Here is a 24,784-nt window from a genome sequence, read left to right as displayed (position 1 = left end):
CATGGAGGGCAAAGAGGGCCATATATAATATAATCTATTAGGAAGCTGGATATAATGTAACCATCTAGGGGCTATTTATAACATAACATGAGGGGGCTGTTTGGGATGATAAACTAGGGTATATTTTAGCCAACAGGTGCCTGATTCAGTTTCTGAATTTTTAATGCTACCACTTGACTTCACTGCAGAGGCCCACTGAAACCTTTAGCCGACCCTGAATACAGCCATCTCTCATTCTCTAAATACCAATAACTTTTTTAAAGGAAACAAATGAACAACATGTTGTTGTTTTGTCTATATGTCACCACAAAAGCTATTAAAAAGACTTATTTTCTCCAAAATGGCCTTAATAAAAATGTCAGGTTTTCCATAAAAGGCTCCACAAAATAGCCAAAAGAATAAAACAGTTAAGTTGTTTTTTTTCTTTTGTCTTCTTTTGTCAAGGCTATTGTGTGGAGCCTTTTATGGAAAACCTGACATTTATATTAGGTCCATTTTGGGGAAAATGGAGGCAATGCACAAAAATATACAACAAAAAATTACATCTGATGCTGGCATCACACCATATTGTTGGGCCCATGGAAAGAGACCTGTGTACTAGCTTGATCACACTGCAACAATGGTTACAATGCCGACGCTAGTGTTGGCCAGCAGGCAGGTAGTCCTTGCCTCATATTTCTATATGATGCAAGGGCTCCCATCCATTGTACTGTGTTCGATACGTTGCACAGGCAAAACACCTTTGTGTGCAGCCGGCATAAGCACTGGTGTATATAGCTTAGGTATGTATGAACCCCCAACATTCCCTAGAATAAAAGGGAATGGCACTAATAAAGTTAATTAATAAATTCATTTCCCACAATTTCTTTTGACTTTATTTTGTACCAAAAAATACAATAGAACCCGGGAGGGGGTGGGTCAAACTCAAGTGGGTGAGGACCCAAAGGAATCACTTATAGGGAGTGAAAAACAAATTACAATCAGTGATTTAAAAATGGTATCTTTTATTAGTCAATTTAAACAGAAAAGGTAAAGCTCAGAGAGTCTTTTTGGTGCGAACTTGGCCTCTGCACTGATGGTCAGTCTGTAAAAAGAGAATTGATCGTATGAGAGTCAAATAATGGTGACCTCGTTATGGTATAGTAGCGTGAATGTAATAACAAGGGCTCACCTTGTTTATTATCCGTGCATCTCAAGGGTCAAAGGTAGGAAAACTCTATAAGCCTACTGGAGGAAATACCCAAGAATGTTCACCTTAGCCTTTGTGACTGTCAAAAGTAGTCAAATGCGGTCTTAGGTGAGAAAGGTAGAGATCCAAGTACTTTAGAGTTTAGAAAAAGAAGGGTGACTGATAGATATTAGTCCATCGGGTCTTACTGACCAAACTGTGCGAACGTTGCGAACAACGTTGTCAACCCACTGGTTGAGACGGCTGTCACCAGGAGTTTCACACTGTCTCCTACGGCTGCAAGCATTACCTGGCTTGATTCTACTCCCCTGTTACCCCCTACGGCATTAAGGGCGTTTACTGAAGAACCCAGCGTTCCCCTGATGAGCCCAATAGGGCGAAACAAGCCTTGTCGGGATTGGGGTTCTCTTTCAACTCTATGGCACATTTTTTGACCCTCACTTATGACAGTATACGATGCCAATAGGCTTCAAAAATACCTGAATTTTCCTGCTGGATAGGTCTTTAATAGGGCCAGTTATTGCAGGGACAGGTCTGTAGGTCTACAGTTACCTTATTTATATTTTATGGAGGATTTGGGCCCACTCTGCCTCTGAACTTCTTTGGCCTACTGTGCATACTGGCCTACTGTACCGGAAATTGTGATCCCCTGATTTTTACCCTTTACCTCAATTTGAAGATTGAGTCTTTGCTGCTCGCATCAGACTGCAACTTCGGGAGTAGCATAGAGATGACTGAGTATGAAGGGAAAAGCAAAGGCTCATGATCTTGTCTCAAATCAGATTTCTATTGGCAGACAAGTTTGCATGCAAGTCTACAATAAAGAAAAATTTACAGTAACTTAAAATTAACTCCTTATGTCTGCACCTGTTTTCGAAAATAATGCCCTGGCTATTTTTCATATTTTTTCCCATCAATACCTCCTACAGGACTTTTTATTTTTCTGTCACTAGAGCTGCAAGTTTTTATTTGTATGCATTTGGGGTTTATATATCTTTTGATTGTGTTTAATTTAGTTTTTAGTGTAATGGATAATTAATTAAATGTCAATTGTAGCATTGTTCTTTCTTTATTTTTTTAAAAAAGATTTTGTCATATGGGATAATAATAAGAATTTTTTTTTTTTTTTTATAGCTGAAGGAGTTGACACAAGACATAAAAAAGATTGTATAACGGTCCGGCCATTCTTTATAAGGGAGCAGTATAAAATAATTTAATAAATTAATTAATAAAAATTCTGCTGTTTGAACCACCCATCAGCCGCCATCTTATTTACAAGGTCCAAGGTGAAAGTGACTGCTGAGAAGCCTGGAACTTGGTATCTATCTGGTGTTTGCTGGATAACAGATGGGAGATAGGACATAGGATGGATTAGCAAAGGAAGAGGTGACATTGCATGCAGTTAGTGAGTGTGATAGGCTTGCCTAAAGAGATGGATTTTTAGAGCATGTTTGAAGCTTGGAGGGTGGTCATTAGTCTAAGAGTCCGGGAAAGGGCATTCCAGAGAATTGGGGCAGCTCAGGAGAAGTCCTGGAGATGTGCATGAGAGGTTCGAATTAAGGTAGAGATTAATACAATATCACTGGCAGATCGAAGAGCACGAGAAGGGTGATAGACTGAAATGGAAGAAGAGAGATATGGAGGTGCAGCATTATTCAGAGCTTTGTGGATGAGGGTTATTATTTTAAAGGGATAAATACTTCTATAATTTTCTAGCCTGGGTTGGTATGGTTGTGGACTTAGACTTAGTTTTTATTTATCACTGGCATAAGATATTTTTGTTGTGCAGTGCATTGTACCGTCACTGACAGACATCTATTAGGCTTCCTGTCTGCATAATAAAAGTTAACACTGGCAGCCATGGGGTTCTGCCATGCGACATCATAAGCACCCCGTGATTGTAGATGCAGGGTGCTGATGGCTGACAGAGGGAGCTTACTTTCGCTGCAGCTTCTTAATGTGGTCCATGTTTGATCACAGTGTCTAAGGTGTTAAACACCTGGAATTGGAGCCAGGCCCGGCGCCAGCACCCGGCTAACCCGGGCAAGTGCCGGGGCCCCGGAGTACTCGAGGGGCCCACTCGGGCCCCTGGATCTCCCCAGGCCAGCAGGACATCTGCCCCGCTGCCCGGGTATATTTCTTCCCTCTCTCATCACGATCTGTGTCCTCTGGACACAGATCGCGATGAGAATATTTGCAGTCACTGCTTTCCCACAGGCTGAAGGACCTGCGATGATGTAATAGTCACATGACCTGCCGGGAAAAGCAGTGAACAGTGAGCAGTGAGAGAGCTGCATCTGTGAGGTGAGGGGGAGACATGACAGGGGCCAAGGGGGAGAACATGGGGGGCTGTGTGTATACAGGAGGACGGGGGGCAGTGTGTATACAGGAGGAGGGAGGGGGCAGAGTGTATACAGGGGGAGGGGGGGCAGTGTGTATACAGGGGGAGGGGGGCAGTGTGTATACAGGAGGAGGGGTGGCAGTGTGTATACAGGAGGAGGGAGGGGGCAGAGTGTATACAGGGGGAGGGGGGGCAGAGTGTATACATGGGGAGGGGGGCAGTTTGTATACAGGAGGAGGGGGGGCAGTGTGTATACAGGGGGAGGAGGGGGGCAGAGTGTATACAAGGGGAGGGGGGGCAGAGTGTATACAGGAGGAGGGGTGGCAGTGTGTATACAGGAGGATGGGTGGCAGTGTGTATAGAGGGGTGGGGGATGGCAGTGTGTATACAGGGGTGGGGGATGGCAGTGTGTATACAGGGGTGGGGGATGGCAGTGTGTATACAGGGGGAGGGGGGCAGCGTGACTACTGGAGGGTGGCCCATAAAGGGGCCCACTAAAACCTGGAGGCCCTGATTGGAGCTTTTCTGATCCCGGGTATTAGTGCTGGTGCTAGGCTGTGCTAGCACAGCCCAGCTCCTGCAGTTGCAGCGTCCTGCAATCTTCTTCTGATGTGGTGACATGGAAAGTTGTTGTGTCAGAAGAAGTACCCTTAATGACTATCGTATCTACCTCATTAAGGTGTTAAGCAGTAAGCATGAAAAAAAGTTTTATTTTTTGAAAGAACTTTACAAATAAGGCTGTTTAAACTAAAATAAGTTTTAAAGTTATAATATGGTGTACTGTTTTACTCATTCTGCTTTTTGAATGCAGACAGCAATTTGAGCAATTTTATTCTACATGTTTAACTAGCAAATGCACTAGCATAATAGAGGATATACTGTTTATTAATATAGTGTATTTAAAACAATAAGCAAAATATATGAGTAATGCACTGCTCAGCCATGCTGTATTAGCGTTTACTACAGATTCCAATGCAATTCAATGTATGAGAGATTGGATCCCCTTATGTTTAAACACCCTAGGGCAGTGGTGGCGAACCTATGGCACGGGTGCCAGAGGTGGCACTCAGAGCCATTTCTGTGGGCACTGAGGTTATCACCCATGGACAGAGTTCACCAGGAACAAATCCACCAAATCTTCCTGCAGTCCCAGGCAACTAAAGAGATGCTGCTCACTAAAGCGACACTTTATTGGCTGTTTGGAACTGCAGGAAAAATGAGAAGGTGTGGAGCGGGCTGCATTATCTTTGGAAGTCCTCCTGCTGGACAAAACCATTCTTCCTCTACAGAGAGACCCTGAAGAGAAGCTACAATGATAGCCTGAATTTGCCCTTCTTCTATCAACTGTATTGGTGGCCTCAGGGGCTGATACGATTGAAAAATGTGAAAGAACAGGTAGCAATAAGTTACTGCTTAAAATGCCATGTTCGCACTTCACGGTAAATAAGTGGATTTTGGTTATAGCTTGGGCACTCGGTCTCTAAAAGGTTCGCCATCACTGCCCTAGGGGACCTATAAATATTAAAATTCAAATCATCCTAATCGACACACATAAATAACCAACCAAAATCGTAATCATACATTTTATACAATCCTAAAATGACATGAATAAAAAAAAGCCAGAAGGATCTGCAAAAAATTACATCTTATACAACTTGGCACACTGCAATATAAATAAGTCATGGATGAAATGAGACATTACAATTACAATATATTAAAGGGTATATCAATTTGGTATGATTATACTGATGCAAAACATAAAGGGGATTTGGACCACAATGTAAAGGGCACAAAATAAAGTTTTAAAATTGCAAAGTTGCCTTTTTTTTGGCAGTTTACCCACATTTGTAATTTTTTTCCAGCTTACCAGTACATTGCACATATCACTGAATGGAGCCACTATAAAGTACTATTTGTACTAAAAATAAAAAAACCCATCATATATCTCTGTAAACAGAAACCATTAATGTACAGCTTTAGGAAGAAGGGAAAAAGTGGAAATGGAAATCAGAAAAGGGCAGTGGCATTAAATGGTTAAGGTATATAATTAAAATAAAACTGCAATATACTGTATATAATGGATCATTAAAGAAAAAAATATACTTGTGTTTCTACTTTGTTACATACACGATGTGCTATGTATTGCCTCCATGCTTCTGAAAGACATGGTAAAATTACAAGCATGCCCTGTGAGTTACACTTTTACAAATATCAAAGCACAGGGTGCCTATTAGATCATAAGAAATTACATTAAAAGAAACTATTAGAACCCCCAGAGACTAATGTAATCCTGTAACATTTACTTAAAGGCTTGGTTCTGCTTAACCGTTCTTCCAATTATGACGTGATAGGAAAAAAAGTAGATTTAAAAATGTGCATCCATTTAAGATGTATGCAGACTCGCGTGAGAGATTTCCATAGCTCACACACTCTTGTAAATCACCATTGAACAGTAGTAACCCAAAGAATGAAGCACAAACACGTCTGTTTTCAATTTCATTGTGAAAGCTCTGCCAATGACTGTGACTGATTCCTAGACCACCCTTTGGTAAAACAATTCTGTGCTGGCCAGATTACCTTTAAAAACTTTATGGTTCTCTCAGCTCGGCACGTTATATATTGGCAAAGAGAATGGTTCTTTAACAGCAACCAGAAGATCAGAAAATCTTTTGTAATCTTTACAAAGCAGCATGCTCAAGATATCCAAATTAAGTGGCTGGCCTTGATTAAAAGAAAGAAAATCTGTGTTAAAGTATAAAGTCGGTCATTCCTAATCTTGATTAAATGTGTTTTAGGGAGACTAGTGCTGAGGGTGGGCAATGTCCTAGGGTACACATGGAAATTAGAACAGAGTGTAGCATGTTCTAATTATTTCTGTGCATTTATCTCACTATAGTGTACAGAACAGGGCGTGCTGCATTAGTAAATGTGCATGTCGCATTACTTAGAGATGTTAATGGTTAACATATTTCCTGAGTGCTCACAAGAGAACACACACAGGTCAATTCTGGAATTTAGTGTGTATACTTGCACATAGAGAATAATAGATAAGAGAAATATTACTAAAGTATGCATTGAAATGGCAGAATATGCTGTGTAAATGTTTTAAGCAAAGGGTAAAGATTTACGGTATGTTAAGTAAAACTGCATTCAAACATAGAAGTGTTGATTGTAAATTGATAAAAAAAAATAAAGTAACCGTAAAGTGAATGAACAAGAGAGAAATCCAAATTAAATCAAAATTTTTCATATGCCCTTTGCCTTCAAAACAGCATCAATTCTTCCAGCTAAAACTTGCAGAAAGTCAAGGATTTTGTATGTTAATGAGTCATTAACTGATACCACTTCCACAGTCATGTGAAATGAGAACCGAAGAGCCATATTTAACATGAGATGAGTCAACTTTTGGTCTCATGGTCTCAAGATAATGGTCTCATTTTTCAGTTTCCAACCTTTACTTAACTCTCAGAATCTCCTCTGGTTATGTATATTACAAAGGTGAGATTATTATCTTTAATATGATGCTAAAAGCATGTATCTAAGTATTATAGAACCAAAGAAAGGGGAATCTGAAGTACATTACCCAAGCAGTTTCATTAAAAAAAAGTTAGGTTCTGTGAGCCCTAAAGGAAAATGTGGGTTGTATGAAAGAGGGGATAGTGGACTGGGGCGGAATGAAACCAAACCCTGCTCACAACCATATCCCAAGTACGCAATAGTGCTTTATATAAAGGGGAGAGATGTGATCTGCCAAAACAAGGGCCTGGAGAGATCCACAGAGATGACAGGAGAGGAGACAGATTGCTTCCTACCCCATCGAGAGTCCCTTGTACATACAGCATGTGAAAGAAAAAAAAAATCAGGGAGACCTATCCTCCTCCCCCTTAGTTCTAGAGAGAACAGAGTAATTTAGGTGAGACCTAGGGTAGGGTAGCCATAGACCGCAACTTACGCAAAAAATGCCCCAGGGACCGGCCATGGAACCGTTTAAACTGTACACATTTTTTGGAAGAATGTCCATCTTCAGGGCATTCATTCTGCACATTCAGGACAGGGGAAGCGTACGCGTACGCCATGTGGCAAGATCCTTCTCCACCACGCTAAGCGGGTTGTAATTAAGGTCAAAGGCCACAGCTGGGTCAGCAAGAATGGAGATGCCCAAATACTTCATGAACACTTGCACTTACGGCAGGGCTGCAGACAAGTTAGACACCATACGATCAGGGATATTGACGTTGAGGAGCTCCGACTTTGAGACATTCGCTTTTAAGTTGGAAACTTCAGAGTATGCCTCCAATTCCCTCAGAATTGCCAGTAAGCTAGTCTCTGCGTTGGTAACACATAATAAAAGATAGTTGGCAAAAAACAACATTTTGTGGGAGCAACCCACGAAGTCCATCCCCGTGATTGAAAATTTAGCTCTAAGCCATTGGTCAGGAGGGCATCCCTGCTGGGTGCCATTGCTGATTGGAAAAAAGTCAGACAGGATCCCATTTACCCTTGCTTGCACCCTGGGGTAATGGTAAAGTGCCATGATCCTAGCAATCGTAACAGGGCCCAACCCAATGTTACGATTTGTAGCCTCTAAAAATCCCCATCCTACAATGTCAAAAATGCCTTCTCTGCATCACTGCCAAGAAAGCATATCTGGACTCTCCGAGCCCTGGCTCTATGAATCAAGGACATAGTTTTGATGTTGTTATTCCTGACCTCACAACCCAGGACAAACCCCACTTGCTCCATATATATTAGGCCAGTGATAAGGGTTCTCAGACGCAAAGAGCCAGCATCTTTGAATACAACTTCTTATCAAAATTAAGATATGGGTCTGAAGTTGCCACAATGTGTAGTATCCCTGCCCGTCTTGGGCAATACCACTATATGAGCTAGCCTAGACTGTGGGTTGAAATGCTGTCCATTGGCTAGAGCATTAAAAACAGACAACATAGGGCCACACAGGCCCTGCAAATAAATGTTTTCGCCAATTTTCCCACATTTGGAAAATTTTTCCAGTTTCACACTCCACAGCGTGGAATTATAAATAACATTACTGAGAAATAGAATTTGTGGCACGGAAAATAAGCACTCATACAGCTCTGTACAGAGAAAAATGAAAAAGTTATTTTCTGAAGGTGGAAAGCAAAAAATGACTGTTGCTTCCTTAAGGGGTTAAAACAAACCTACCATGAACAGCTAACATGATAAACAGGGGCAGTTATTAATAGAACCAGGCACCATGACTGGTGTATTCTTCCTATATGGCCTCCTTCCTTCTAAAATCAACTTTTAGAATTATGCAAATGACATTAAAGTATACCCTAGCCCCTCTGTCAAGTGGCTTTACTTGCTGTTACTGTGGCTTCCCTTCCTTGCTTCCTCAGTACTCGTGTAGTGAGCACCTCCCCGAGATGACTAAGGCTGAAAGAGGCCCAGTTTAACTCTACGCTATTGCCACCACTCCCATAAACATTAAAGGGGTTGTATGGCTTTAAAAATAATAAACCTTATACTCACCTCTTTCTCGCTCCCATTAAGCAGCTGCACCGCCCATCACAGCTGGTTTCTGTCTGTATACAGCCGAACGCCTGCTACAGCCTGAAGATAATGCTGTAACAGGTGTGTGCTGTGTTCGGGAAGAGATCACGAATGGCAGCGCAGCGGCTTAACTGGAGCAGGGAGAGGGGGTATAAGCTCACTATGTTTGAAGTGCCATCAAGGTATAAAAAGCCAACATTATCATAGGAAAGCCAATAAAGGGTATAACTAAATGTTTGATTATAATGAATAATATGAGTTTTTAAAGGTATACAGGGGAGGTTGAAGCTATTTGATAACTAAATGAATATTTTTACAGAATATGCAGCAGTAGTAATGGGTAAAAAAGGGTACATTTCAATATGCTGTACAATGTTGATATAGAACAAAACAAATTTCAGATTGATGTGTCCCCAATACACAAAAGATATTTAATAAAAAAGTGTGGATAGAAACAATTTTGAGGAGAGAGGCACACAAATGTATTGAAGAAAGAAGCCTATGAGTTTAAAGGAAACCTGTCATCAGCAAATAGCCTAATTAACCACTACTAGTATATATTTTTCTTGCATGGCCCATTGTGATGGCATCAACCTGAAAATCAACTTTGAAGTAAGATGTAATTGGATCTATAAAGTCAAGGAGGTGGAGTGTTTAACGCTGAAGTCAAGGTGGGTAGCTCTACTAAATGCCGTCCCCTCTTTGATTGACATCATGCATTGGAATTCAGAAGATCTGGTCAGTAATGTCTCTGGATGAGCGATCATCAATTACAGTGAAAGGGGCTACCCCTACTTGACTGTATACAACCAATTTACATCTCACTTCCGATTTTCTGGATGATGTTTAACTGCTTGGCAACATGCTGGTAAGTGGTTTATTACATGGATTTTTGATTACAGGTTCCCTTTAACACAAGACTCAAGAGGAGAGAGGAAGAAAATGGAACATCAGGATTTTTTAAATTTTTATTTGTCTTCAACATGCAGACAAGGGCTTCATAAAGACAAAATTATGTTAGAGTTGACAGGAATAGATGATTTTATCCTTATAATAAAGGGATAGAGCATGGCAGCAGAAGATTTAGACCAAGGGAAGGGTGATGGTCACAAGCTATGTGGTAAAATGAGATCTCCCTCAAGTCTCATGGAATGTGGAGGGAAGTATAACACATAGTAAAAGAGATATAATCTTGAGACATCTGAAAAGCTTACATGTTGATCTTGTATTATTACATCCATCTGGATAAAAATGTGATCCTGTAAACTCCTCTAAACGTTATAAAAACTAGTAGAAAACAGGGGAGGGTTGATACTCAAAAACTTTGAAGGCCATGACATTAAACATGACATTAAGTGAAGAGAAGTAGGAGGAAATCTTGGAGAACATTGCTTTACTCTCAACCTCAGTGGATCAACGAGTATCACAGATTCATCTTTTGCACAGGGACTCATGGACTCTTGGACTTATGTTCTTATCTTCAAGATAGCTTCATACCAACAAAGTTGGGGGTGGGGGATAAAGGGATGTATCTTATTGCGGTCTTTTGTCATTGTTTGGATATGTATAAAAATTGAAAAAGTTTATAAAAATGTTTTGATTAAAAAAAAAAAAGACTTGACATAAAGGGCACTAATTTGCATGAAAAATATACAATTATACCTTAGTCTGAAAAAGTTGGGGATATTTAGCTTATGAATAAAATTTCAAGATGAACCTAAAATGCACTTTAATTTTACATGTGAACATAAGGTGACCTCTTCTTTTGAACGCACATAATGCATTTAAAATTCATTTACTTTCTCAGGAAGTGACATACATGGTAGTGCAACAGGCACAAAATCTGCAAAAATTATTTTCAAGCAATAGTGTCTGAAATATAACACTTGCCTTCTGATGCATTTGCCTAAACGCATGCCCAAAATGCCACGTGTGAACGCAAAATCAAAAAAGCGGGATGGAGTCAGCAGATGATTAACCAACTTAAAATAGCATGAGATGTTGTTATCAAGCTCAAGAAGGAAAAAGGCAGCAGCACTCCAACATCAGATGAAAAGCAGGTGTTCATTCACTCTGCACACAGCAACATTTTGACTATATGTCTTTGCTCGAAAAAAGACGTAAAGTCAAAATTTTGCTGTGTGCTGGACGAATATAGGAACACCTGCTTTTCATCCGATGTTGGAGTGCTGCTATCCTGCTGCCCTTCTTCTTTCTGGGATTTATTTTTGGATTCGAAGAAGCAGGATCAACAAGGTTACATGCACTCATGGAATTTATTATTGACCATATGTGATTTACCTTGTGCTGTCTGTTCTTTACTATTGTTGTCATGCTCGAAGTCACATGACAAGTTATTGAGACGTTAATATGTTGGGGGTCTACCCACCGCTAGTTTTGTTTCAATACATAGTTTCAGTGAGGAAATCACCATTGTGTGATTCCACTTTAAAAAATTCCTATTGCAGTGATATTAAATCATAGGATTAAAATTAGAAATTCTAGGTAAGGGGGATTATTGCCTCTATGACCTAAAGGGTTTTATGTTGGCTAGAAAAGTTATTTTGTCTCATTGGAAGTCTAGTTGGGCACTGTCTCTGTGATGAATTCTCTAGTGGTAGCAGAGAGATGGCAACATAATTCATCCAAAAAGGACTAATAGTGAAATGGTTGGCTTGGCAGAACTGGCGTTATTTGAGTTGCTGAAAAAAGTTCTTTCTCTATTTTTCTTTTCCTCCTGAGCCCCCTAGGGGTTGTTTGGGTGCAGTATGTTGGGCATTTAATCTATGAGGGTAATTTTAAAAGTAATTAACAAAATAATTTCGCTGAGTAATAAATAAGGGTTGTAACCTGTGTGGTTGCATTTTACATTTGATATTAATTATAATGTTTGGGATTGTATTTGTACAGTATTTTTGTTTAATAAGAAAGCTTAAGAAAAACAAACAAACAAACATGAAATTAGGGAATATAAAGTTTTCAATAAATTCCACCTGTTACCCAAATATCCCAAACTTTTTGTGAGTAATATATATGCACCTTATAAAGCGTTGAGGGCACTTTTAAAATAATTACTTGTTATTTTAAATAATAAGACACCATTTAAGATCTAAAAAATTTGATGATGGTTAAATAGGACAGTAGGATCTATCTGTAGAATGTCTAAAATCTCACTACCCGACCCCAGTCACAAGCCTCTCACTTAGTCAAACCAGTTCCCTATGCTACATTGAGGAGACCAATCAGGTGGAAATAGTGCTGTCCACAGTTGGGAGTCTGTTCCTTCAGGAATAGATATACTGGTTTGGTTTTAATCCCGCATCATAAGGCCTCTTGTAAGTCATGCTTGATGTCAAGGGAGTTGCCTTACAAGGTAACTAAAAGAGACATGGTTTTCCTTATTCCATCTTTTCATATTTTACTAGAATCCCCGTAGTGGAGCATACATGGCTATATTTAAGAGTCAGGCTTATCCCCCCCCCCTCCATTCCCTTCGTTCTATAAAGTAAACGTCCCTGTAGGTCAATTGAATTAACTCTACACTGTTCCAATAGATACTAACTTTCTGTGCATGCGCCACTTCCCATTTCCTTCATATTAACCCGGGAGATCCCCACTCCACTGTCACACTTCAGCGTGCAGCGGTACACCTACTACTCCAAGCATCAGTAAGTTTAATTCCTCCAGTGCTATCTCAGCATTTTAATACTCACCATTATGGAACAGACTATTATCTTATGTTTCCTTCTTATTTTTCATCATCAGGTCGACATCTCTTATGACCGACACATAGTTTTGTACCCCATACTTCGGCCTATAGACAACCGCAGGTAATCCCCAGCTAATACCGTTCCCTCAGTCGGCACCCCCCTTATTACATTCTTTAATATACTCTTTCATATCCTTTCCCCCTCAACCCAGGTTTATAACATCCACATCGCCTGTTGCCCCTTGTATTTGGGTGCCATCACTGCACCCAGGTAAGCCCTGTCCCCTGCCCCCTTATTTACTCTTATATCCCCGTATAAATTTCACAAACAAAATCGCTTTACTTATGCCCAGTTAACACAGTGTTGATTCTCTACTATGGTAACACCTATTTGTTTATTTGGATTGTCGTTTTCCATTTACTATGCTCCATACACTCCCAAACAGTTATGAAATTGTAAAATATTCATTATCTACTATATTTATTATGTAATATAGATTATTATTACACCTATCATGTATTTCTTAAATGCAAAAAATACTTTTTTAGTTTTTTTTTATTTTATTCTATTTATACACATCCAACAACCATTTTATACAAACTTTTTGGACTTACTCTTTCATACTATCCTTCTGTTCTGTTTAATATGGTTCTTTTAGTGTACATTGTTATTGGACCTGATGAACAGGACAATTCGTCCTTGAAACGCGTCGGCCATTACTACGACAAAGAACTCAAAATAAACTTCTTGTGTCTATCTATCCTAGCCATAGGGGCAGTGCGCACATACTTACCTGTGTTTTTCACAAAAACCCTTACATTAATCTGTACATCATACCGCAAGTGAATCACCTCTGGTCACAGGGTATGCTGCAGCCAACCTGGACATTCATAAGCTTACTAACACCACCACTATTACCTACATTTGGGGGCGCCACGTAACAACCCTTTTATACTAAATATGTTGCATGAAAGAGCTCTGAAGCTGGGCCTTGCAATCACATGAATAATTTAGTGACTGTTCCCTACTTTATGCCTGACTAGTTTATTTTCTGATCAGGCCTTGCATAAGAAGTTAAGAAAGCAATTGTAGCTTCTAACTGTATAATTCTGTGATGTATTGGATGTCACACCGTACCACTGACCTAATGTGTTTTTTTTTTGTTTATTCAAAATATTAAAAACAGAATTGATAGAAAAATGTAACTTTTTTCTTACCATCTTGCGCATTTTGACTTAAGATGGTGGAACAAAGATCTTCTAAGCTTAGTCCCAAAGTTTCACATATTTCTTCCCGTGTATAGGGCTCAGGATGCAAGATCTCCTCCACAACATTCAGCATTTCTTCTACAGTAACACCAAGTCTGCGCTGGAAATCTCCTAGTTTCATAAGGTTTTTCCAGTCTAGCCCTTTAGATTTTGCTAGAATCTGGGATACAAAAACATCAAAATGTTTATTTCTACATAGAGCCTGCAGAAAAATGTATTCTCACACAGAAAATAAATAATGACTATGAGATAAACCTTAAAATGAATCTTGTAGTCAGTACTATATATCATATAAACAATATATTACAAATGCTTAGCTACATATTTTTATATAATAAACTAAACATGTATAACCTCAATATTTCCTCAATAGTTTGAAAGACACAATTATTTGGATTTAACTAATGTAAAGTTAACACTACATACACATGATCATTAACACACCAATAATGCTTGAGTACACTATATTCTGATGTGCACCTACAATTGCAGCAAACTTCAATTATTATGGAATTGCAAGGTATTCTTCAATTTGTAAGATCAAACATTGAGCAAACATATTTAGAAAGTAGGGGCTGATATAACAAAATATTTTGGAACATTACAGACCCCTCCTGGAATATGAATAATATTACCATATTACCAACCATGGTTAAGGTAACAGCACATCCATTATCGCAAGTAGAAAGAATAGCTGTGGTGCCACCCTAAGTGTGATACTCTGTACACGTGTCATCTGGACTTAAAGGGAACCTGACATCACATAGGGCATTTTTCACTGATTGAAAGTTTCCAAAAGCCCATTTTATGCTTATTGCGCTTGCGTTACGAGCTCTTTCCCTCGGTCATTCACACTGAGAATGGAGGGGAGCAAGGATGAAGGGAGGAAGGATGCTGGAGAGCAGATGAACGTTTACATTTAAATGTCCACCCCAAGGACTCAAAAGAGAAATCTGTCAGGGAGCCAAGAAAAATTAAATTAAGGTTTTTAAAGAATTAAAAAACGATTCCAATCAGATAATGAGCATACAATGGACTTTAGGAACCTGTCATCACTGAAAAATGCACTTTGTGAGGACAGGTTCCCTATACTGTACCCAAACCAGCTGAACTGAACAAACATGCAGAGTTCAGGTGATTCAGGTTCCGGTTATTAAATCCAAGTAACATATGAACTGAGTTTCAGGATAGTATTACATGAGTGATACAAATGTCTGAAATATTAATGTGACTTGGTGCCTAGCAATTAACAGTAAATTCACTATCATTTGTGTATTATCACCATAACAGCTATTACTTAATTATCAAAGGACCCTTGAAGCTGTTCTTCTGATTCTTGGGGTTCTTTATTGCACACAAATGCTTTGTGTCCAACCATATGAAAGCCATGTAAGCAAACACATTGTGGTATCATTATGACAGTGTTTAGTGAAAACATCTTGAAGACAGAACATCAGACTAACTCCTCTCAAAGACACATGTGCTTGACAACTAACACTACGCCTTTCAAACTGTTTTCGTTTTTTAAGGATCTTATGTTTATACTGTCCAAATGCCATGGTTTTTATTATCTCTATCAAATGTTATTGATTAATGTTTTAATAATGACTTGAGAAGACTCTATTTACTTAATATCCCAGTTTTTATTCAGCTTGAAATGAAATTGTAATTGAGCTGCAATTTTATTTTGGTAAAAATTGGGCACAGCCAACCATTAGTCATTTTGGAGATGTTGGACATAAAAGCCTATGAACATTATGAGACATCAGATGAAAGAAGTAAAGAGAAATGAATATTAAAGTGAACCTTTTAACTCAATTAATTTCTTTGCATACTTTAACAGGTGCCGATCCATTGAATCTGGCACAGCGGAAATCCCCACCCTTCCTTAACAATCAGTGTTATCAGGATCTCTGTCAGGAACTGTCCTTGTCTGGTGCAGACAACATGGCACCACACGCCTGATAGAAGAGAGTGCATGAGAGTATTGGATGCTAAATTGATTGGTCAAGAAAAGTTGGGACTTGGGAAGCTACAGTTTTCACACTGTTGAGAGACAGCTACTCTGTTATTCCCACAAGACAAGATTCTTCAATATACTCAGGATAACAAAATAACACATTCTCTAATTCACTGTTATTAACAAAAATGCAGCATTTCACAGATATAGATCCAACCTGTCTATCACATTCACTGGTTGTGTTAAGAGGGATCTTGCTGTGGATATCAACTAAAATATAGCTTTTATTCACAGTTGCATTAAAATAAGGACCGAATGGTGGTCCAACCCACTAAATATGGTTTGTCATTTCCCACAATTCTGCGGAAAACTAAATTTTAAAACATAACATTGGGGCACATTGGGGCACAGGTCTGAATCGCGCATTTTCGCTGGGTTTCCCGAATTTTTCCGGTTTGCGCCGAATTGCCCCGGGATTTTGGCGTATGCAAACAGATTGAGGCACATCTGCGCTGGCTTTCACGCAACAGAATTGGGGGGGGTGGCCGTCAGAAAACCGACGGATTCAGAAAAAACGTGGAATTTAAAAAAGAATTTGTGTGGCAAGAATAGCACTTACATACACCGAGATGGAGGAGGTGAACTCCGGCGGACTTCAGCGCAACAGCGACACTTGCTGGATATTGGGCGCACGACCTTAGTGAATCCCGGCAGAACCCGAATCAGCGTCGGAGAACGAGCCGCAATGTGTCTGTGTGATGATAATACCCAGACCCTAGGATAACATAGTATAAGGTGACTTCTGAGAGAATGATTGGAGAACTTGCAAGTGTGGCTCAGCTCCCTGACTGACCACTAATACATTGCAGGCAGCTAGCTGAACTAAGTGTATTGTAATAGTCGTCCCTACTCTCATTTACTACACCAGTGGATATATTTATTGACACAACGTGTTTCTAGTATTTCTATCATCAGGGGTCACTATAATTCAATGTCACACACTGTGATTTTTTTAAGACAAAGCGGCGTGCGCTCACGCTGTTGCATTGATATCAGCGGCAGCTAGTAATGAAAGACACTGGGCAATTTTTTCTAGCATTGCAGGAGAAGGTGGAAGAGGCAGACAGAATATTACAGACACAGGTACTTCCAAGTTCAGCTGTGTCTCCAGCAGCATGGAGAGAATACAGCAGCAGCTGCTCTACAAACAAGATAAGCTCTGGATCCCAGGGGAGGGGGTGACATAGCAGTGCTGACTTTGTTTTATTCCAGAGTGATTTGCTCAAAAACAGCAATAAAACCAAAAGGCAAACTAAAATTGCAAATTAAGGGGTCAAAAATTATCTTTATTGTGTAAACATGACAAGGGGATTAATATTTGAGAAATTTCTTTCATGGGAAAACATCTTTATTGCCTTAAAATTTTGAAAAGGAGAGGAAGAATGCATGAGGAGACTGACATAAGCACACAGGCTGCTGCCCCGCCTCCACCAGACTCACTATATGCTGTTAGCAGGGAGTAATGTGAAATAGAGTTTTATAAAGTAGTGGGCATAGCAATAGGCTATAGGAACCGGTCACCAGGTAAAAATGACATTCCTGATGACGGGTTCGGATTAAAGTTTACTTATACATACACAGATGTATACACAGATACATTAAAAAAAAAAGTAAATTGTTGCCTGAGATGAGCCACTTTTAGAGGCTGGTTGGGGTCATCTCCTCAGGAGCTCCTATATTTGGCTCTATGGCACCTAGAATCAGATTTTGGGACTCATTTAAAGATGTGAATTTCATCTTTCACATCCCATCAGGACAGTGGTACTGTTACAGGCCAGATATACAGGCAGTTAAAGATGTAGCTGGGAATGTACCATAAGTTGCAGATAAAGATCCAATTCCTGACAATATATTTTACTATCTGTATCTCTGTTCTGTAGCCCCGACCCATCATGAGATTCAACTTTTTCAAATTATCCCAATAGCAAGGATACCATAATAGGGATGTCTGAAGTCATATGCTCATTCCAGCTTCTAAACGCAACTCATCTCAGGCATAAAGTCACACTTTACAGCTTATTTTCATATGACTTTGTAGGGGATTTTTTAATAGGTAAATAGGCAAGTATGAACACAAAAAAGGGAATGCTGTAAAGGATTTTTCATACCCTACCTGAGGTGGCTGTTAGTTTAGTGGTGTAAAAGTTTGTAATAGCTTCCCTGTAAAATGTCTGAACAACACTGCATTATAAATTTGATGTCAAATAAAGAATATGCATAACATACAGAGGACAAAAACATCAAAATGACCACTATTATTGAATTCAAGCCCTCTTTTGCTCTCCTTCATACTGTTTGCCTTCTGAGCCAAAAATAAATCTCACACATAAGCTGTAATGAGCTGTGAACGTGTGATGGTGGTTTCATTGAAAAATCAAGGTATGAAAATGGAGGCAAAACAATACAGTAAAGGGGTCAGTTTCTAGTTGAGCGGTTTCCTTGATGAAATAAGCAATGTGTTTCTTCTCCAACAAAAAAAAATATACACATAAAAGTATAATAAGTTAAAACTTCAACACCACATAAATCTGTCTCTCTTAACCCATGGATAAATATTATACATTTACTACAAGACTAAATGTATAAAAGTCATCATTTACCTTCAATCATCCTCAAAACATAACGTAATACGTTTACACAGCCCAATTACCTGTTTGTGGCATTTCTTGGAACCGTTGCATGAGGTATGTGTATGCTGAATACATCTTAGTTTCCTGTCCCCATAAAAACAGCAAACTTCTTTTAAACAATACAAATGATATTTACAGTGTCCAAAACATTATGGAGATCAAAGTGAACCAAGCAATTCCAACTGAAGAATATACACAAGGTTAACGAGAGATACTATGGATTCATCCATGAATCATATTACACTACACCAACATTCATAATGTGATATCAAAAGAGACATTCACTTTTATCTTCTTATATAAGTGAATCCGGTCCCTTTCGCCCCTTTCACACACAAACACTCACATATGGCGGCTGTATACTAGCCATAATAACCGTAGCTAGCATACAGCCGCCATAGAAGTGCATAGCATGGTGCGGTTAGAACGAAATTTGTCACTGTGCCTTGCCATAGCCGGAAAAAAGATGGAACATACTCTATCTATTGCTATATGAACGACCGACTGCACAAATTCCCATGGAGAGGGGAGTGGTAAGGAGCACTCACCACTCCATCTCTAACCGAACATATGCTAAACCTGGGTCCGGGCATAACATACATGTTTGTTAAAGCAGCCTATATGCAATTAACTACAGGAATAACCCAAAAGAACGAGCACCATTTTTCAGTACGTCAACAAAATTTATAGACTATAATGAGCATTGGAAAACACTGACCTTTAAAAAACAATGAAAGCATTTTATACATCAGAATGAACTCTGAATACATGTATAGGGTACATATGTCACAAAGCAGATTCTCTTATATCTCTTTACTGCCATGTGTGTGACATACATGTATTTGTGGTAGAGCGATTATATTTTTGATGTAAAACATGCTTCTTTATTCTTTTAATTGTTTATAAAGGTCAGTGTTTTCCTGCACTCAATATGGTTTATATATATTTCTTGACATTCTGAATTACGGTGTGCATTATTTTGGGTTATACAGTTTATTTTGTTGAGGTTACGGTTTAATTTATAACCTAACAGCACCCATTAGGTTATAATAGAATGGCAACTATCTTTTGTCTAGAATTTACAGGAATGAAAATACCATATATACTTGAGTATAAGCCGAGTTTTTCAGCACAACAAAATGTGCTGAAAACCCCAAACTCGGCTTATACTTCAGTAAAAAAAAAAAAAAAAAAAAAAAAGAAAGAAAGAAAGTCATAACTCCCCTTTCCAACGCCCTCAGCAGGTTGGCTATGTATAGGGGCAAACTGGGGCTGGTTGGTTATGTACAGGGGAAAACTGAGGCTGGCTGGCTATGCATAAGGGCAAACTGGGGCTGGCTGGCTATATGCTGGGGAAGGGTGCTGGCCATATACTGGGGGCAGAAACTGCTGGTTATATACTGAGCGCAGGGGCTGGATGGCTCTATAATAGGGGGGAAGGACACTTACTTGCTATATACAGGCTATTACTAATACAGTTTTATGTGCTACAATTAGGTGCCTCGACTACAATCATCTGAAAATATTAACCCATAAATTTTTAGTGAAGTCTTTTAGGCCTTGTCTATTTCAGAAATGTTGCTACTCTTTACAATGCAAGAAACATGCATTGATTGAATTGCTAATATTACAAAATATATATAAATATTTATAAAATATATGTATTATAACATCATTTAAGTAATTAAGTAATGTAATGGCTAAGAGTAACCACTAGATATGGATCGCTCATCTATTCAAGGATTGTTCAAATTTGTGTCCGGCAGATACTATACCTTGGTAGCCAGGCGACATTCCACAACTCTTATGTTGAAATGAGATGTTGCTGCCTTGTTCATTTCAACGCAACTATTGGCAATCACAAAAACAGCTCCATGTGGAAGTTTTATATCAGTTGCTCTAAGAGGGCTGAATTCTATCAACTTTGCCTGTTAAAGGAACAGAAATTTATTGTTACAGTATATATCCACTCTAACTATATGAGTCAAAAACAGTGGCACACCAAAAATAGTGAAAAAACTGAATTACTTTATTCCAAGAGTGCTACGCTTCATTCCCTGAATCAGGAGCCTTTCTCAAGCCCAATAATTATAGTTAGACAATACATGAATGATAAAAGTATTGGGCAAATTTTAAAAATTGGAGACTCAATAACATTTGATTGTTATTCACCCCAAAGACATATGCCTCTTCTAGTTTAAAAGAATTAAATATTAAAATAAAGAATAATAATTAAATTAAATAATTAAGAATAAGAATTAAATATTAAAAGAATATTTTATTAAACAGAAAAATATATGTATCTGAATGGCACAATATACCCAATATACCCTCAAAAAAGGCAGAAAAATAACAGTCACAAAGAAAATTCTGCCCTATACCAAAAAAAAACAAAACAGTGGGTTCGGCCAATATATGCAACTTTTGTGAACAGTCACCGATGAACTATTATTACTACATCATGATTAAAGGAATTCTTCTCCATGTCACATAATATGAATGAATCATACTTGTCTAAGTGCATTCCCATATAAAGGTTGTGTTTGGCCAGCAATTTCTTGCCAGAGCCAAACAGAACTGATGGGCCTGTACAGATACTACAGTTGGATCAAATACCAAATCTGTAGCATAAACATATTCCAAAATGTGCCAACTACGCATAAAGCCATTATTGTAAAATATATACTCGAGTATAAGCCTAGTTTTTCAGCCCAAAAAATTTGCTGAAACCCCAAACTCGGCTTATATTCGAGTAAAAAATATAGGTTTTACCAGGTTTTTGTGGTAAAATTAGGGGCCTCGGCTTGTACTTGGGTCGGCTTATACTTGAGTATATATGGTAATTCCAATTTATAAAGTAAAACTTATTCCATTAAAAATATCAATTGTCCTATGACGCGTTTCAGGTACTCTTTCTCAAATACAGACTTGTCTGTACCTAAAACCGACCTCCAAACTGATTGGGAAGCAGTTTTAACTGCAATGTGTGACCGCAGCCTGACTCAGCTCAGGAAAACCTAGTGGACTCCTTTCACAGGATTACAATGCAGAGTGGAGGGGCTTCATTTTAGACTCAATACCATTATGCAGAGAAACTCACTACAGTGAAAGAGGTAGGACTTTTGGTTTGGGGGGGCAAGATGTGCCTTTTAATTATAGAGGATTGATGATTCAGGTTGCGTCCACACAATGGTTTTCAAGTACATTTAGAAATGCAATTAAAGAGCAGTGGGAGGAGCTTGTCCCAATGGCAGATGTGTTTAGACCAAAACACATGTTTTGCCGGTATACATTCTTCTTAACAGGATTGTCCACATAATTTTTTTCTACTATAAAAACTACACATATTCTATTATTTAAATTGTAAATACAGCTCTGTACTGCAGGTAACAGTTTTCTAATGCAACATGTTATGCTTGGTGGAAAACAAGGAAAACAATAAAACGGTTTTAGATTAGGAGAAGCATTTATTCTCATTTAAAATATCTGGAGTGTATAGGAATAAATAATAATAATTTTTTTTATTTATTTGAAGATTATTTGGTTTTCATGTTTTATTTAGATGGGTACCTAGAGCGGCAGCAGAATTTGTTTTATGTAGCTTTGAGACAAATCCAAATGGAAATGATTATTCAGTCATACTTCACCATTAAAACTGCAGCACTATATATTCTATACTATGTAAAGAATATACAGAAGATGGATTTTTCGGGAGCCACTTACAGTTCCTTCTTCTGCCAGAAATGAGATTGACTGATCCATTCCCCCACCTTCTGTGCCAATATAACGCTCACATTTTGCACATACTTCTGCAAGTTCTACCTGAAAAATTAAAGAAAACATGGTCATTCAAATATTTATGGTAACACCACACATGTATGATATATGCTATCTACTTTGTCCTTAATCTTCAACACAGTGTGAACATGCTCTACAGAATGCCCAGTGATTCTATAGGATGTACAAAACATATAGGAAATCTACCATCAAAATCAAGCATGATAAACCAGGGACACTTACACATAGATCCAGACACTGTGGTAATCTAATTATATTTGTTATCCATGGTCTCCTTCTTCCTAAAATGAACCTTTAAATTATGCTAATAAGTCAGAAGGATGAGCCCCTCCAGTGTCAGTATCTTGAAGGGAAAAATTAAATGCCCCCCAACATTATTGTTACCAGAGACCCTCCATGCTGCAGCTTCAGAGGCTTTACACGGTCTCCCCTTCCACTCTGCTCGCTCAGTCTCAGCCCACAGTATAGCATGGGTAAGTGCTTCCTCCTCTCCCTCCCTTCCAACTGCTGAGTTGTTAGCAGAAGATGCTAAGATGAAGCAGAAGATGAATCATCAGGAGGTCATAGTGAATATCAGTCAGATAAGCCACTGTCAGGGGGCCCTCAGGAAGCCTGGGGTCTTGGCAATTGCCCTGTTTGCCCCTCTCTAACTTCGCTCCTGTAAGCTGGTATCAAGATGAATCAGTTTGGGTTGAACCCAAGAAGTGTTAGAAATGAACATGAGTAAGAAAGAATTGGCAGGGATAATTGAAGAATGTTATTAATGAGACCATGATAAGAATATATATGGAACTACAACTTCTACATTAAATTTAACACAAACACAATATGCATGAGATAAACTATCTACAGCTAAGTCATCTATATAAAAATCCATACACTATGTATGCTGCAAAGTTATAAGTAGAGCTCACCAGTGTCCAAACTATGATATGTATCTATGTATCCATGTATGATGCTTCTGTTTTGAGCATAGTATGTACAGGACGTCAAAGGTCATCCCGAAATACAAGCAATTAATATGAAGAAAAAAGCCATTTCTGTTGTCTATCAATATTTTTATTTTGCCATTATAGTTATTATTTTAGATCCCATAGAATAACTAGGCATTCTATAAAATCCTTTAAGGTTCATAAAGTGAACCATTTTGCAATATATAAAAATGCTTCATTCATTTTCCCCATTTTGTAAATAATTTATTTAGATAGAGATGCCACTATTTCAGTATCTTGTAAAAGTGTTTGAATATTCCTGTAAATGGATCATGTAGAAAGGGATCAAATGAGGGCATTTAACTCAAGTTCTACAAGAAGACTAAATACTGCTATTATAAAAAATAGAAGGTTTTATATAGCAAGAATAGTTTGCACATTCAGTCAATAAAATGTGATATTAACAAAGAAAAAAAGTATAAGAGCCTCTTTTAGACAATAGTAGAGACTGAGTGCAAAGGACATTCAGTCCGGAACCTCCTCCCACACTTTGTGGTTTCTGTCCAATTTCCAAGCCAAGTGATGTGCAAGAAGCAGCTACTTTTAAGCACGCCTAACACAAAAGCTAATAATTACTGTGTCCTTGCCAAAAAGAAATCTTGGATTCTAAATCTGTTATGCAAACTCAATAATATTCTGTCTGACATGTAATGTGGTGACCACAGTCCCAGCAGTGACTTATAACTGGTTAACCCCTTAACGATGAAGCCACTTTTCACCTTCCTGACACGGCCCATTTTTTCAAATATGCCCTGTGTCACTATACATGGTTATAACTTTGGAACGCTTTAACATATCCAAGTGATTTTGAAATTGTTTTCCCGTGACACTTTGTACTTCATGAGAAGAGAGCCCGAAGAGACGTTTAGGAAGGCGCTTGGTGCAATCAGCAAACACAGAGTTCCAGGGCTTGAAGTAATCTCTTTTTTATTTCTACTTTAAAAGTAGGTGATAAAATAAAAGTATACAAATGTAATAAAATAAATAAAATGCGACGCGTTTCAGCCCCGATCTGGGGCTTTCATGGGCTATATGCCCATACCACCCTCCACAAGGTGAGAGTTTGGCCTTACTCTTCTCCATCTATATTTTACGGTATCACACGACAGCTGTGCTTTTTTTCTCTTCCTCTGCACCTTCTCTTTACCATTCGTTGGGACTTGGAGCTTTGCCCCACAGTCCCTCGATCCCAGGTTTCTACTTTGTACTTCATGTTAGTTGAAAATTTTTGTTGGCAAATTTTGCAATTATTTATGAGAAAATAAGATATTTGGTGAAAATTTGGGAAAAATTCTCAATTT

The 24,784-nt window shown here is 38.6% G+C and overlaps 1 protein-coding gene across 3 annotated transcripts in view; it reads right to left on the bottom strand.

Moving 5' to 3' along the window:
- GALK2 (galactokinase 2) overlaps positions 1 to 24,784 on the bottom strand; it is a 116,048-nt gene that overhangs the window by 17,076 nt on the left and 74,188 nt on the right. For all 3 annotated transcript variants that reach the window (XM_072148275.1, XM_072148276.1, XM_072148277.1), the window contains 3 exons: positions 22,417 to 22,515; positions 20,469 to 20,621; positions 13,993 to 14,203 (listed from right to left, as the gene is read on the bottom strand). In XM_072148275.1, the coding sequence (XP_072004376.1) occupies positions 13,993 to 14,203; positions 20,469 to 20,621; positions 22,417 to 22,515 (463 nt within the window). The remainder of the gene's footprint in view (positions 1 to 13,992; positions 14,204 to 20,468; positions 20,622 to 22,416; positions 22,516 to 24,784) is intronic.

Source organism: Engystomops pustulosus, chromosome 4, assembly GCF_040894005.1.
Source record: "Engystomops pustulosus chromosome 4, aEngPut4.maternal, whole genome shotgun sequence".
NCBI classification, from domain to species: Eukaryota; Metazoa; Chordata; class Amphibia; order Anura; family Leptodactylidae; genus Engystomops; species Engystomops pustulosus.
Note: the sequence above shows the minus strand (reverse complement) of the source record. Positions and strands in the feature narration are given on the sequence as shown.